Genomic DNA, 14,378 nt, shown 5'->3' on the forward strand with positions numbered 1-14,378 from the left:
TTACCAAGATGACATACAGTTTTTACTTAAACCGGCATGAAAATCTATGGCAAGGCTTACACATGACTGTATAGCCATGATCAACAACCAACTTGACAGAGCTTGAAGAGTTTGGAAAATAATAATGTGCAAATATTGTACAATCCAGGTGTGCAAAGTTCTTAGACTTACCCAGAAAGACTCACAGCTGTAATCGCTGCTAAAGGTGATTCTAACATGTATTGACGAGGTAATCAAGATCAAATCAAATAAAAAAATAATTTTTCTACTTTTAGAGTATTTTGTGTAGATCGTTGACAAAAAAATCTAATTAAATCTATTTTAATCCCACTTTGTACAACAATGTGGAAAAAGTCGAGATATGTGAATACTTTCTGAAGGCACTGTATACAGTTTAGTTAACACCATCGCTCAACACTCATGTTTGTGTATATATGAATGACTAAATTGCCACTAAATTGTGAGTGTGTGTGTGAGAGAGTGATCAGAATGTGTGTGTTGACTAAGGAGTAGGGCTTAGTCAGTATGTGGTCTGGAATGACCTCTGCTCCCTAGTGTTGTTTTGAATCATACCTCGGTCAGATGGGCCGTGTCCTCAGTTGGCTGGAACAACAGAGGTCTGAGAAATGGAGAGGCAAGGAGAGAAGGAAAGATTGGTTGGTCTGCAGGGCAACTAATGCAAACTTTTTCACTGAGTCAGCAGTTTCTGTTTTCTGTTTATGTTCATGTTTGTGTGTGTGTGTGTGTGTGTGTAAGAAAGTAAATGCTGAAGTGATGTTAGTTCCCATGGCAATGGCGAAGGCACATAAAGATGTCGGCCACCATGTACTTACCACAAATGCCTTGTTTGCTAAGTTCGCCATATTGTACATTGCTGTCGTTACACTTTTTTTGTAAAGGCATTAGCTCACTACACATGATCTCAATTCTAGCTCCAAGATGGCGGCAATTTGGAAAAACAACTAGATTGTGCTGTTTTACTGGCACATTGAACCATGTTGCACGCCTTTGTTTTAGCACTACCCACAGAGTTCTTAAACTATGATGTCATCTGATTCCTCCATCTTTATGCACCTTCGCCATTACATTTGTTACTCTAGTATGTGTTAGTGTTCCAGGATTCTACTTAGCCTAGTTTAATAGTGTTTACCCATGACTGTCTACAAGTCAGACTGTTTCCCTCTCTCTCACTCTCTGTAGGGATGTATCTGTCTGACCTGACATATATAGACTCAGCGTATCCCTCTACTGGCAGCATCCTGGAGAATGAACAGAGATCCAACCTCATGAACAACATCCTGAGGATAATATCTGACCTGCAACGCTCCTGCACCTACGGTACACACACACACACACACACACACACACACCACTCCCTGCTCCATACCCTAAGACTATTTTCTCTGTCTCTGTAGATATACCAGTGTTGCCTCATGTCCAGAAGTATCTCAACTCAGTCAGGTACATTGAGGAGCTACAGAAGTTTGTGGAGGATGACAACTACAAGTGAGTAGTGGCTCTGTTACATTAAGGGAGTTTGATAAGGTGACATTTATTGGAAGTCATAATCAGGTGTGTTTAGTGTCTGCTTCAGGTGTGTGGCATGTGGTCCTCATGGGTTGTGTTGTGTTCAGGTTGTCGTTGAAGATTGAGCCAGCCACCAGCACCCCTCGCTCTACTGCCTCTAGAGAGGACCTCGTAGGTCCTGACGCTTCTGCGTCTCCTCTCTGTGGCCATAAGGGCCCCATTGCAGACGGAACCAAAATCCCTCCCACACCCCCCTCCCCTAGGAACCTCCTCCCCTACGGACACAGAAAGTGTCACAGCCTGGGCTACAAGTGAGTAACCTCAACACTGCGGACTCACTTTAGCTCACTTAGGCATCCATTACCCCTTCGTCTGAATTGTATGCCATAATCACCCCTATGAGCTTTCTTTTAGGGGGTTTGCAAATTTTACTGCATTGGTTCATTATCATGTTTTTAATAGTTATTTTGTTTCTCTGTAGTTTTATCCATAAGATGAATACAGTGGAGTTTAAGAGCGCTACGTTCCCCAACGCTGGTTCTCGTCATCTATTGGATGACAGCGTCATGGAGAGCCACACCCCTGCAAGAGGACAAGCAGAGAGCTCAACGCTCTCCAGCGGCATCTCACTGGGTTAGACACACACAACTGTGTTTTGATTACTGTCTGTTGTTTTTATTGAATATTTGAAACATACAATATACTTGCAGTGAAGCAGCTCAACAACTACATCACATTAGTCATCTAACAGCCTCCCATCCAGAGCGACACACAGAAGCAACCAGGGTCAACGCCCTGCTCAAGGGCACGTCAACAGATCTCCCACCAGCCCTCCAAGATCCCCCCACAGTTCCACAAGATCTGCCCCTCAACCATCAAAGACCCGCCCTCACATTCGCCCCACCCCGAGAAAAATAAACAAATACAATAATTCCATTCCCCATCCCCAAGACCCCTCACCCCCCCCAATGCACCAACAAAATGAACAAAAGAGAAAAAAAGACAAAGGAAACAACAATGCAAAAGACATCAAATCAAGGACAACAAAAATCAGAACAGCAAGGCCAACTGAATATGTTTGAGTGCATGTATGGCACTATTTACGTGTGTGTGTGTGTATTTGAATGAGGGTCTGTGTATATTGCATGTGTACAAACACCTGCACAGCATCAGCCTCAGGCAAAACGGAATTAACTGTAACAACACTGCCCCTCAGTGTCATTCAAACGTACTTTTTGTTTTATTTTGACTTAATTTTTTTAAGCTTTTATCTTTCACCGTTATTCTATCCCCCGCCCAGCAACTCCACTCCCACTTGTCTCCAATCCCACATCCCAACCCTCAGCTTCCTTTAGCCCATCCCACCCATCTCTGCTGGCCACCCTCTTCAGATTTCTGTGCACCATATATCTTTCAACTATGCTGTGAATTTGAACATAGAATTTCAATCTGTCTAATCGAATAGAATCCACAGATTGCGAGTTGAAGATAAATACTTTTCCTATTGGTATATTAGTAATTGACTGACCCGGTCTCTCCAGATCTCCTAACGGTACTATTTCTAGGGTCAATTTTAGATCAATGTTATGCCTTTTCAGCCATTCCTGAACCTGAGACCAAAAACAGACTACCTGAGGGCAATACCAAAATCAATGGTCTATTGATTCTGTATCCTCACAACCAAATCTGAAGAGCTTCGATGATTGTATGCCCCAAATATTCAGCATTTTGTTGGTGGCAAGAATTCTATAATAATTTTATATGAAAAGCACGAAGTCTTGAATCTTACGTAATTTTATAAATCAACTCATACACCCTGTACCATGGGAAGAGATTTTTGCTGTACCAATTCCAACTATTTTGCAATCTGTATGGCACAGTTGTCAATATCCTGATCCTCAAATGACACTGGTATACTTTCCTATATATGCTATTTTTATTCCTCTGTCAGTTTTTTGATCCTTTATATTGGGCAGACAGACCAGTTCCCTACCTCCTCCCGCTGCCACCTGCCTCCTCCAGTTTTGGGGTACAATTAGTTGTGATCTTGGATTGAGCAGACCTTCCCATATAATTCTGGTAACTCCATGAAAGACATAACTCTACCATTCCAATTTACAATATAATTTAAAAACAAAATACACTTTTCAAACGTATTTCCCATAAATACCAGTATTTTATCAACCAGCACATTTGAGTTCAGCAGCAATAATTGTTCTATCTTTTCAGGGGGATGACATTGAAATTGTAGCCAGCACTGCAATGCTGGTTTGAAAAAGAGAGATACTTTGAAAAAAAAGTATTTTCAATTAATCGAAAATGAGACATGGCAATCTGCACAAAGGCAAAAAGGCAATTTTTAAACAATGGATGCTCTTATTAATCTACTTGAGAACCATTTAGGGTTCAAGTAAAACTTTTGAATAAGTGAAGCTTTTAGGGAGAGGTTTAGTGCGTTTATATTTAATCTCAACCCACCCAATTCATATTCATTATATAGATAGGCATGCTTTATCTTGTCTGGTTTAGCATCCCAGATATATATTTTTTGCTCATGTTTTGAAAAACGAATCATCAGGAGTAGGCAGTGCCATAAATGAGTAAACTGAGATATGACTAAGGAGTTAATCAGGACAATTTTTCTGTAAATAGACAGGTATAACCTCTCCATGGTTGCAGGATCTTGTTTATTTTTACAAGTTTTCTATTGAAATTCATTGTGGAGAGCTTATTTGTATCTTTTGTGATATGAATACCAAGTATGTCTACTTTACCGTCAGACCATTTTATAGGTAAACTGCAGGATAATGTAAAAGTTGTATTTTTTTAAAGATCCTATACGTAATATTGTACACTTATCATAATTAGGTTTTAGTCCAGAAAAGTTATCTAGATCTTCAATGAGACATTGCAGGGATCTAGCTTGTGGACTTAATGTAAAACTTGAGTTATCGGCATACATGGACACCTTTTTGTTTTTAAGCCTTGGATTTCTAATCCTCTAACGTTATTTGATATGATTTTAATAGCTAGCATTTTGATGACCATAACAAATAGATATGGTGACAGTGGGCACCCTTGTTTAACCCCTCTTGACAATTCAAAACTCTATGTAGCCACTATTTACTATTTTACACCTGGGGATGCAATACATTACTTTTACACATCTTATAAGAGAATCACTTAAATTGAAAAAATCCAGACATTTATAAATAAAATCTGGTCTTTATCAAAGGCCTTTTCAAAAATCCACTATAAATACCAGGCCTGGCTTCTTAGATGTTTCATGATCTGTTATTTCTAGTAGCTGTCGTATATTATCTCCAATGTATCATCCATGTAAAAAAAAAAAAAAAAAAAAGTCTGATCAGGATGAACAATACCTGGTAAAACCTTTTTAGTGCTATGCATTTCGCTAGTATTTTTGCATCACAACATTGAAGTGTAAGAGGAGTTTTTAAGATAGACTGGATCTTTATATTTGCCATCTGGGTCTTGTTTTAATAATAGTGAAATCAGAACTTTCTGCTGAGTACCTGACAGACTACCATTTCTATAGAAGTAGTTAAAGCAAGCTAACAATGGAGCTTTGAGTATATAAAAAAAGGCTTGATATACCTCTACCGGTATGCCATCAAGCCCTGGGGTTTTTCTAAAATGAAAGGATTTAATAGCCTCAAAGTTATTCCTCTGTAATTTGGCCTTCGCATTGATCTTTCTGTACATTTGTTAATTTTCCATTTTTATTATTTGGAAAGAATTCCTTACAGTAATCATCATTCAGTGGGTGAGGATGAGACCGAAAAGAGAACATCTGCTTAAAATATTTAGCTTCCTCTTTTTTTAAATATAATTCGGAGAATCATAGATGACTCTGTCTTCAGTAATGAGTTTATGCAAATTATTTGTGTTGGCGATTCAGGAATAATTTGGGTGCATTTTTCTCCATATTCCTTCCAGTTTGCTTTATTTTTGTAATAGATTACATTAGATCGTTCTTGAATAAGTTCCTCCATTTCTTTTGGTTTTTCCTCTAACTTATTTTCTATCTCTGTAGTATTGTTTTAATGCTATCTACCTGTACTATTAGTTCATGTATTTCCCTGGTTAGTCTTGTCTCTTTAGCCAGAAACTGTTTTTTAATTTTTTTATTATTGATGAATATTGAATTGAATGACCTCTGAAGGTACCCCAAACAATAAGGGGATTTTCTGAACCTATATTGAACTGGAAAAATTCATTTCTAAATTATTTTGTCTTAGTTAAAAATAAATTGTCCTCCAGTGAACTTAGATTAAATATCCCTGTCCATGTGGAAATTATGTGAAGGCCAATTAGATGATGATCCAATCGCATTCTGTCTCCTATGAACTTTTTTAACCTTTGATGAAAGAGACAAAGTAGTCAAGATGACTAGCATAATTTAGTCTCCTCCATGTATATCTCAGAAGTTTGGGGGTTTTTTTGTCTCCAAATATCCACTCTTTCTAATGTGTCCATAATATTTGTGATTTCCTTAGGGATAGCCCCCTTTTTTTCAATTTTCGCCTAAATGACATACCCAAATCTAACTGCCTATAGCTCAGGCCCTGAAGCAAGGATATGCATTTTCTTGGTTCCATTTGAAAGGAAACACTTTGAAGTTTGTGGAAATGTGAGTTGAATGTAGGAGAATATAACGCAATAGCTCTGGTAGAAATGCAAAGAAAAAAACAACCAGTGTTTTTTACCACCATCTTTGAAATGCAAGAGAAAGGTCACAGTTATAGCCATCGCTCTGGTTGTAATTCCGATCGTGTCCACAAGATGGCAGCAGTTTACGTGTAAAGTTTCAGATGGATAACTTGAAGTATGACTTAAGACTTTTAGTGTGAAGTCCCCAGGTACATTTGGGCAAATCGTGAAGGAGACATTCGCATTCATATTCCATTTTTCTGCAAGAATATTGTTAAATCTGTGTACAAGTATTAGTATCCATATAAGTTCAACATTTGCAAAACAACCAATTTTCATAACTACATAACTCTGAATATTCTTATTTTTGTCCAAAATGAAAAGGCATGCTGTCGTACAAGGTTAGTAGCTACATTTTACGACATATACATGGTTTCCGGATATTCCCGTAAAGCCCAGCTCATTGGCCATCTAGCTAGCTTTGTTTGACCCTGATTGATGCTTATTTGACAAAGATACAGTCGTTCAAGTGATCGGCGTGCCATGAAGGTGTCGCTCTCTGACCAAATATGGTGTCCTATAGGATATACTACACCCCTAATGAAATAGTGAAATCTTGTTACCTTCTAGGATCTCTGAGGAATAGATACGAATGTGATTTGACTCGTTGAAACAACGTTTAGGGTGAGATTTTCACAGATTCCTTTCTTTGCAAATTGAACAAGTGTAAATACAAAATCGATCGTGCATGCTATATCGACCTTTTTAGGATATGAAAAAGGATTTTATCTAACAAAACGACACTTCATATCTTTGGGAACCTTTGGATGATACATTCTGAAATTTTGCTCTGATTTATGTATACATTTCACAGAGGTGAATTTATCAAACATATCGCGGTGAAAAAACTGTTTTGTTAGCATCTCTCCTCAAACAATAGCTTGGCATTTTTTTGCAGTAATAGCTACTGTAAATTGGACAGTGCAGTTATATAAACAAGAATTTAAGCTTTCAGCTGATATAAGACACTTATATGTACCGACATTTGTTGTTTCTCTAAAATCTGCGATTTTGACATAACGCGCTGCATGATTTACAACTGTCCCGTTGACGGGACTCCGGTCCTGAAAAAGTTTTAACGGGCACGGTGTTGATAGTTTGAGTGATTTCCTTTACGGTCCATTGAGGTACTTAACACTGTTATAGTCTCCCATCATAATGATTTGATCATTTGTTGCCTGTAAATTCAATAAATTGGTATAACATTTTTGTTAATTAATATCGTCACACCTTTTGAGTTCCTTTGTCCATGACAGAAAATTATTTCACCACCCCATTCCTTTTTCCAAACAATTTCATCTAAGGATGTAGAGTGAGTTTCCTGTAAACAGTATATGTTATATTCCTTTTCTTTTAGCCATGTAAAGACTGATTATCTTTTTTATAATCTGCTAAACTGGTACAATTATAACTGGCTATACTTATTCCCTCCTTACCATAACTAGATACTATTCTCAGCCTAAATCGGCCATAATTAGCGCTTGTAAAGTTATTGCCATGAGGTATTATGACGGTCAAAATTGGATTTCAAATGTCTGATATTTACAATTCAAGAAACGGGTTCTAGCAATATTTGTTTTATTCCCTTTCCTGTTTGCCTGTGAGCCAATGCCACAGATGTTAGAAAATTGAGTCAAGATATTATGTGTGTGGTAAATATGAGTAGGTTGTGTATGATATTGGATGTGATTTAGTGAGTGTGTATGATATTGGATGTGATTTAGTGAGTGTGTATGATGTCTGGATAAGAGTAAGACTATAATGTGTGATGTCCAAATAAGTAATAACCCAGCCAGTTTGCATGGTTGACTGTCTATGTGTGTAACGTGAAGTGAGTATAGCCTTAATATTCAGGATGATAATTGTAATTCCTATCATATCACCACCATAGTTGCATCATAATTACCTTTTTAACATCATTCCTGTCTGTTGACTTTGACAGTAACACGTCTCTGTCTGTCTGCAGGGAGCAGTGAAGGTTCAGAACTCAGTGAAGAGATGTCCTGGCCAGCCTTTGAGAGGTAACAATCTGTACAGACACACACACACACACACACACACACACACGATGTGTGAAGATCTTTGACCAAAGCTTAGCCTACAGGCAAGCAGCACTTGCTGCCTTCTGAGCTGCTCTCCTGTCCTAGTCTCTCTCACTGGCTTCGTGCTAGTGTGACAGAGGTTTTTTGGTAATGCCTAGGCTTCAGCTCAGTGGGCGAACACAGTCTTGACGTATTGAGGTTCAAACACAGTAACAGGTCACAGAAGCCCTTATGTCCCACAGTCCGTTGATCTGTACCAAAAACAAATGTCCTGAAAGAACCTGAACAACCGTCCAGAACCCAACCCTCACGCTTTGCCAAAACGACAACAACCTTAACACTAATCTGAACCTTTACAATGAGCCAAGCTGAGAGAACCCGACCATAACAGTGTTCCGTGCCCCCACCCTGTGCCTGTCCCACCCTGAACAGGACTCGGTTCTATCACTCTCTGGGGCCTGTGACCCGCGTGGCCAGAATCCCCTACAGAGGAGGCCTGAGGCCCAGCAGGTACACACACACTGCGCCCCTACTCCTCCTCTACACCCCTCTCAACCACCTCTCCACCCTGCCATCTGCTGCCCGCATATCCCACAGCTCCTATCTCTGCCTGGGGCCAGTGTGCTTGTGTGTGTGTGTGTGGGGGGGGGGGGGTTTGGTTCTTCTATCTTCTAAGTCCCAACAAGTATAGTAAAACAAGGGAAATTCTCCCTTGTGGGGACATTTCCCACGTCCCCATGGGGACAAACGCTATTTTAGGCATAGGGGTTAGGGAAAATAGGACTTTGATTGGAAATGAATTTTAGGTTCCCACGAAGATAGAAGATCATAACATATAATCAGGTGGTGGGCCTCTGTGGGTGATTCTCCGTTAAACCAGACCATTTTGGCAACACTCTTGCTCTCCCTGTATGGCATATCTCACACACATTTTAATGACTTGTTTACTGTTCAAACATTTGATTTGGGATCGTCAATGAATCATTATGCAATGTGGACCCTGCAGGTTTTGTAAGAGGTGACAGATTCAGAATGTTCCAGTAAGTTTCCAGTGTCATACTGCTGGTAGCTCTGCTCTATGTCAGTCAGGGATGACTATAGACTTCTATTCTGTTCTGCTATAGACTTCTATTCTAGCTCCATACAGTTATGATGGATTGTGTTCTCTCTAATGCTTCACTGGTTTCCTTCTTGCTCCCACTGGCTGCCCTCTTCTTACTCTCTGTGATCACAGCCAGACAGACTCTGCACTGGAACCTCCCAGGAATCTATTGAAAGGAAAATGCTTCTGTGGAATTGATTCAAAGCAAACCAAATACTGCTGCTACACAGTTGATTGAATATGCAGATAGGGCAGTCCAGATATTGATTAATGAGGAAACTTCCCTGCAGATTCCGACTGGCCATACTTCAGACAAAGTGCTTTTCGTATTTCTGTGAGTGCATGTTTGTTTATGTCCTTGTCACGGTGTGTGTGTGTGTTTCTGTATGAGTGTGTGTGTGTGTTGTAACCCTGCTGTGTTCTGCTGTAGCTCAGCAGAGTCTGAGGAGTTAGCGGTGCACCTGTACCCTGGAGCCGTCACCGTACAGGGAGTCCTACGACGCAAGACTGTCCTCAAGGAGGGCAAGAAACCCACGGTGAGAGCATACATCCCCACACACACAGAACATATTGTACGTACAGACAGAAGGATCACCAAAACGTGTACTGTACAGACAGAGGACACACACACACACAGCCAGCCATCTGTTTTGTCAGGGTTGTACCTGTAGCTGTGTGTTGATGGTGAGAGCCCAGCAGTGCTGTAGAAACACTCTCAGGACTAAACAAAATAGTACACCTCAGAGACTCATAAATACATTCAAACCACCAGCTCCCTTTTCTCTTTCTTGCTCTCTCTCCCTCTCTTCTGTTTCTCTGCCCTTTCACTGTGCTACCCCTGTTCTCCGTGCTCTTTCTCTGCATTCTTTCTGCCCTCTTCCTGCTCTCTTTCTCTTCCCTCTCTCCCTGCTGTATCTCAGCTATCTCATCTATTGCTGTCATCCCGACTGTTATTTGTATTTAATGAGCTTCTCTCTGCTGTCGCTCTGGAATGGAAACTCATCTGTACATGGTTATATGCCTGAGGCTGGCAGAGCTGACATAAGGTTATGTAAGGGTGGCATAAGGTTTACAGTAGGTGACATAAGACCTGTTTTCTTTGATATAACAACTTCTCGGTCTCTCTGTATGATTCCCTCTTTCTCTCTTTCTTTTGCATATGCACGCAACACACGCACAGTCAAAGCCACACTCCATTAGTCTTTTATTACTCTGTGAGCCTGTGTTTCCTCTCAGCAGATCTCGTTTAGAACCGATACTTTATTCTCCAACCAACCAGGCCTGGAAAAACCTCCACCCAAACCATCAATGAACATAATCTCTCTCTCCTTCCCTCCGTCTCTGTCTTGCGCTACATCTCACTCGCTCCATATTTACTTCTTTGTCCCTGTCTCTCTGCTGAAGCAAACAAGCGGCAACAGAATTATATCTGTAGCCAACATAACTCACAGATTTCCACTATAACATCAATTTAGATTTGCGTCTGTACTGGTCTATGTAGTAGCCTAAACTCGGTCTTCAATAATGGACTACTTGTTATAAGCATATCCTATTGATTTATGTGTACTGTATGTTGCCCTGAAACTAGTTTTATGTATTAGGAGTATCTATAAAGTTGTATTGCATTGATAGACTGGTGTAAGTGACTACTGCGTGTGACCTATAAACCCTGACCTCTGACCCCTGTGTATATAGGTAGCGTCGTGGACCAAGTTCTGGGTGGCTCTGTGTGGAACTCAGCTCTACTTCTACCCTGCCAAGTCCCTAAAGGCCACAGAGAGAAAGCATGTAAGTCTCTCTCAGCCCTCCCACTCTACACCTCCCTCCCTCCATCCCTCCATCATCCAGTCTCCCTCCCTCCCTTCCACACACTCTGGGTCTCCAGACCTGGCTGTTGCTGCCTTATTGTTCCAGTGTGATAAATCCAGCCAGCAAATGAAGCAAAGGGAAAGAGGGAGGGAGCGAGAAAGTGTGTGTGTGGACAGTATCAGTTTGACAGGGGAACAGTACTCACACAGCAGATTTGAAACTGCACAGGAGCTCAGAGGAAGGAGAGAGCGAGAGGAATGAAAAACTAGTGGAGCGCCTGATGAAGGGATGTTGTCATGGGCCTAGGGGCTAGCGCAGTGGGAGGGGATGGAGGGATTTTAAGAGTGGAGCAGCATCTGGTAGCACTCATTGGATAATGAGACCAAGGATATAATCCTAGTCCTCTGTCACTCGCAGGGTAATGGGAACCTCGTGGCAGGGAAACACACACATACAGCGCCATCTTCCCTACAAACTGAATGCAGTCTGCAGAGACAACTGTTTTCAAACTCTCACAAATGTTGTTTTTTTTCTGTAGTTTGTCTTAGGTTTCAGAAATAATACTTGTATAGGACTAAAAGAATCAACAATAATATCAGAATGCTCTTCTTTTCTTCCCTCTCTCTTCTCTTTTCTTCTCCCTCTCTTCTCTTTTCTTCTCCCTCTCTTTTCTTCTCCCTCTCCCTTCTCTCCTCTTCCTCTCCCCTCTCCTCCTCTTCCTCTCCCCTCTCCTCCTCTTCCTCTCCCCTCTCCTCCTCTTCCTCTTCCTCTCCCTTCTCTTCTTCCCTCTTCTCCCTTCTCTTCTTCCCTCTTCTCCCTTCTCTTCTTCCCTCTTCTCCCTTCTCTTCTCTCTTCTCCCTATCTTCTCTTCTCCTCCTTCTCTCCTCTTCTCTTCTCCCTATCTTCTCTTCTCCTCCTTCTCTCCTCTTCTCTTCTCCCTTCTCTTCTCTTCAGTTCAAGTCATCTAGCAGTAAGAGTGTGTGTGTCGTGGGGTTAATGGCCATCATGGCAGACGACCCTGAACATCCCGACATCTTCCTGCTCACAGACTCTGAACATGGTGAGACTGACTGTTTGATTGACAATTAATCAGCCAATCACATACAGACAGGAATGTTCCCCCAAACTACTTCTCTCCATTCCTCAGATGGTCTGGATGTCCTTAGTGTAAATCCTCAACACACCCCATACATACTCTCTCTCACATGCACTATACACCCATATTGTATGCAAATGTGATCACATGCATACACACTTATACATGTGTGACCCGACACACATAAACACACACAGGTTCCTGTCTGTCTGACCCAGCAGTATCCCTGTCTGCTATGTGTACTGCATGCCTGTCATATCTGACCGTCTGTCTTTTTTTCCCTCCCCCCCCCCCCCCCCCCCCCCCCACACACACACACACACACCACACACACACAGTCTAAGTCTCTGTTCTCTTATGTTCTGTATTGCGGCAGCTTCACGGCTCCTGCTGTACACAGATGGGGATGGGAGACTGAATCCCAGTTCTCTGCTACAGTGACATCTTGTGACCGTGTGTCTCTGTGTTTCCTAGGTAACACCTATAAGTACCAGGCAGGGAACAAAATGAACGCCCTGCTGTGGTTCAAACACCTCAGTGCTGCCTGCCAGAGCAACAGACAACAGGTAACACACATACACACACTCACCCACACATATACCCACACCAACCAGCCCTCACACTTTTCTCTCTCTCTCCAGGTCCCAGCCAATTTGATGTCCTTTGAATGAGTGCTGCTGAAGAGGACAGAACGATAGAGAGATAAAATAAAGGAATAGGGGAGGAGATGAGAAGGAGGGTTAGTGACTTAGCAGCAGGAGCTTTCACTGCCATGACCCCTGACCTATACACCCTGACCCCAGCCCCACGGCAGCCCCACCTGCCACCACTGCCTTAACTTAAGGAGCCGTGTGTATGAGTGTGTTGAAGCAGTGGTTAATTTGGCTGCATAGATTACTGAATGGGGGAACTACACCACTTCTTCTCCTTTCTCGTTGTCTCCGTAGTTTTTTCCAGTGGACTATCAACCTCGTGGAACTAGGGGATGTCTCCTCTCCTCTTTCTTGGGATGGATGGACATTATTTATCCTTTATCCTTGTTTTTCATCACTCCCCCTCTTCTTGACACACCGTGGTCTGGTGGAAGACAGTCTGCACTTTGTAGGGCAGGACTCACACACAACACACACACAAACAACACTGGACTAAGCCAATGGAATGGGATTTTAAACACTTTTCTTTATCACACTTTGACTCACACACACAAGACCCCAATGGTGTCTTCACACACTTGACATGAGTTGGGCTCACAAAACTGACACTTTTCGTTCATTCACAAATGCACAAATGTACACACGCGCGCACACGCACTCGGACAAGGGGTAGTGAGCGTGTGATTGCAGCATTGTGAACATGAAGGGCTCTGATTCTCAATCTATTCCAGCAGAATCTACTCCCACACACACAACCTGAATGTCTCCTACTGTTTTATATTCCAGAGCCTCCCCTCCCCTTCTCGGGCCTATGTATGTGAGCGCGTATGCTAGGTCACATCACCGACACCATAAACCCAGTGTCTAAGCTTTCCTCTATTCCACTGTTATGGACCCAGTTATCTCTTTTAGAAATAGGCTTTTGGGTTATTCTCTGGACAGCCGTCTGTGCTCTGTCCACTTGTTACGGCTCTAGATTCCCCAGAACACACACACACATTAACACTAAAGACTTGAAAGCTGTGAAAAGGTGAACGATAGAGCAGAGTGAAAGATGGGGGAGTGTTGAAGGGATTCTTGGGGATTTTGGCAATGAGGCCCTTTATCCACTTCCCCAGAGTCCGATGAACTCATGGATGCCATTTGTATGTCTCTGTGTCCAGTATGAAGGAAGTTGGAGGTAGTTTCGCAAACCAATGCTAACTAGTGTTAGCGCAATGGCTGGAAGTCTATTGGTATCTACTAGCATGCTAACAGATACCCATAGACTTCCAGTCATTGTGCTAACACTAGTTAGCATTGTCTCGCAAAACTACCTCTGACTTCCTTCATACTGGACACAGAGACATACAAATGGCATCCATGAGTTCATCGGACTCTGGGGAAGTGGATACAGGGCCTCATTGCCGAAATCC

At 41.8% G+C, this 14,378-nt stretch overlaps 1 protein-coding gene across 3 annotated transcripts in view; it reads left to right on the forward strand.

The window, feature by feature from the left end:
• The window catches only part of ralgps2 (Ral GEF with PH domain and SH3 binding motif 2), a 146,063-nt gene extending 131,954 nt beyond the window's left edge, over positions 1 to 14,109 (forward strand). For 2 of the 3 annotated variants that reach the window (XM_014216814.3, XM_014216816.3), the window contains exons 9-19: positions 1,201 to 1,338; positions 1,416 to 1,506; positions 1,635 to 1,838; positions 2,009 to 2,160; positions 8,228 to 8,282; positions 8,736 to 8,813; positions 9,836 to 9,941; positions 11,101 to 11,193; positions 12,169 to 12,274; positions 12,785 to 12,876; positions 12,952 to 14,109. In XM_014216814.3, coding sequence (XP_014072289.1) covers positions 1,201 to 1,338; positions 1,416 to 1,506; positions 1,635 to 1,838; positions 2,009 to 2,160; positions 8,228 to 8,282; positions 8,736 to 8,813; positions 9,836 to 9,941; positions 11,101 to 11,193; positions 12,169 to 12,274; positions 12,785 to 12,876; positions 12,952 to 12,981 — 1,145 coding nt within the window. In that variant the 3' untranslated portion in view covers positions 12,982 to 14,109. The remainder of the gene's footprint in view (positions 1 to 1,200; positions 1,339 to 1,415; positions 1,507 to 1,634; positions 1,839 to 2,008; positions 2,161 to 8,227; positions 8,283 to 8,735; positions 8,814 to 9,835; positions 9,942 to 11,100; positions 11,194 to 12,168; positions 12,275 to 12,784; positions 12,877 to 12,951) is intronic. The other variant, XM_014216817.3, reaches the window with a different exon arrangement.
• Positions 14,110 to 14,378: the final 269 nt, after the last annotated feature.

The sequence above is a fragment of the Salmo salar genome, chromosome 10 (assembly GCF_965601325.2).
Source record: "Salmo salar chromosome 10, fSalSal1, whole genome shotgun sequence".
Classification (NCBI taxonomy): domain Eukaryota; kingdom Metazoa; phylum Chordata; class Actinopteri; order Salmoniformes; family Salmonidae; genus Salmo; species Salmo salar.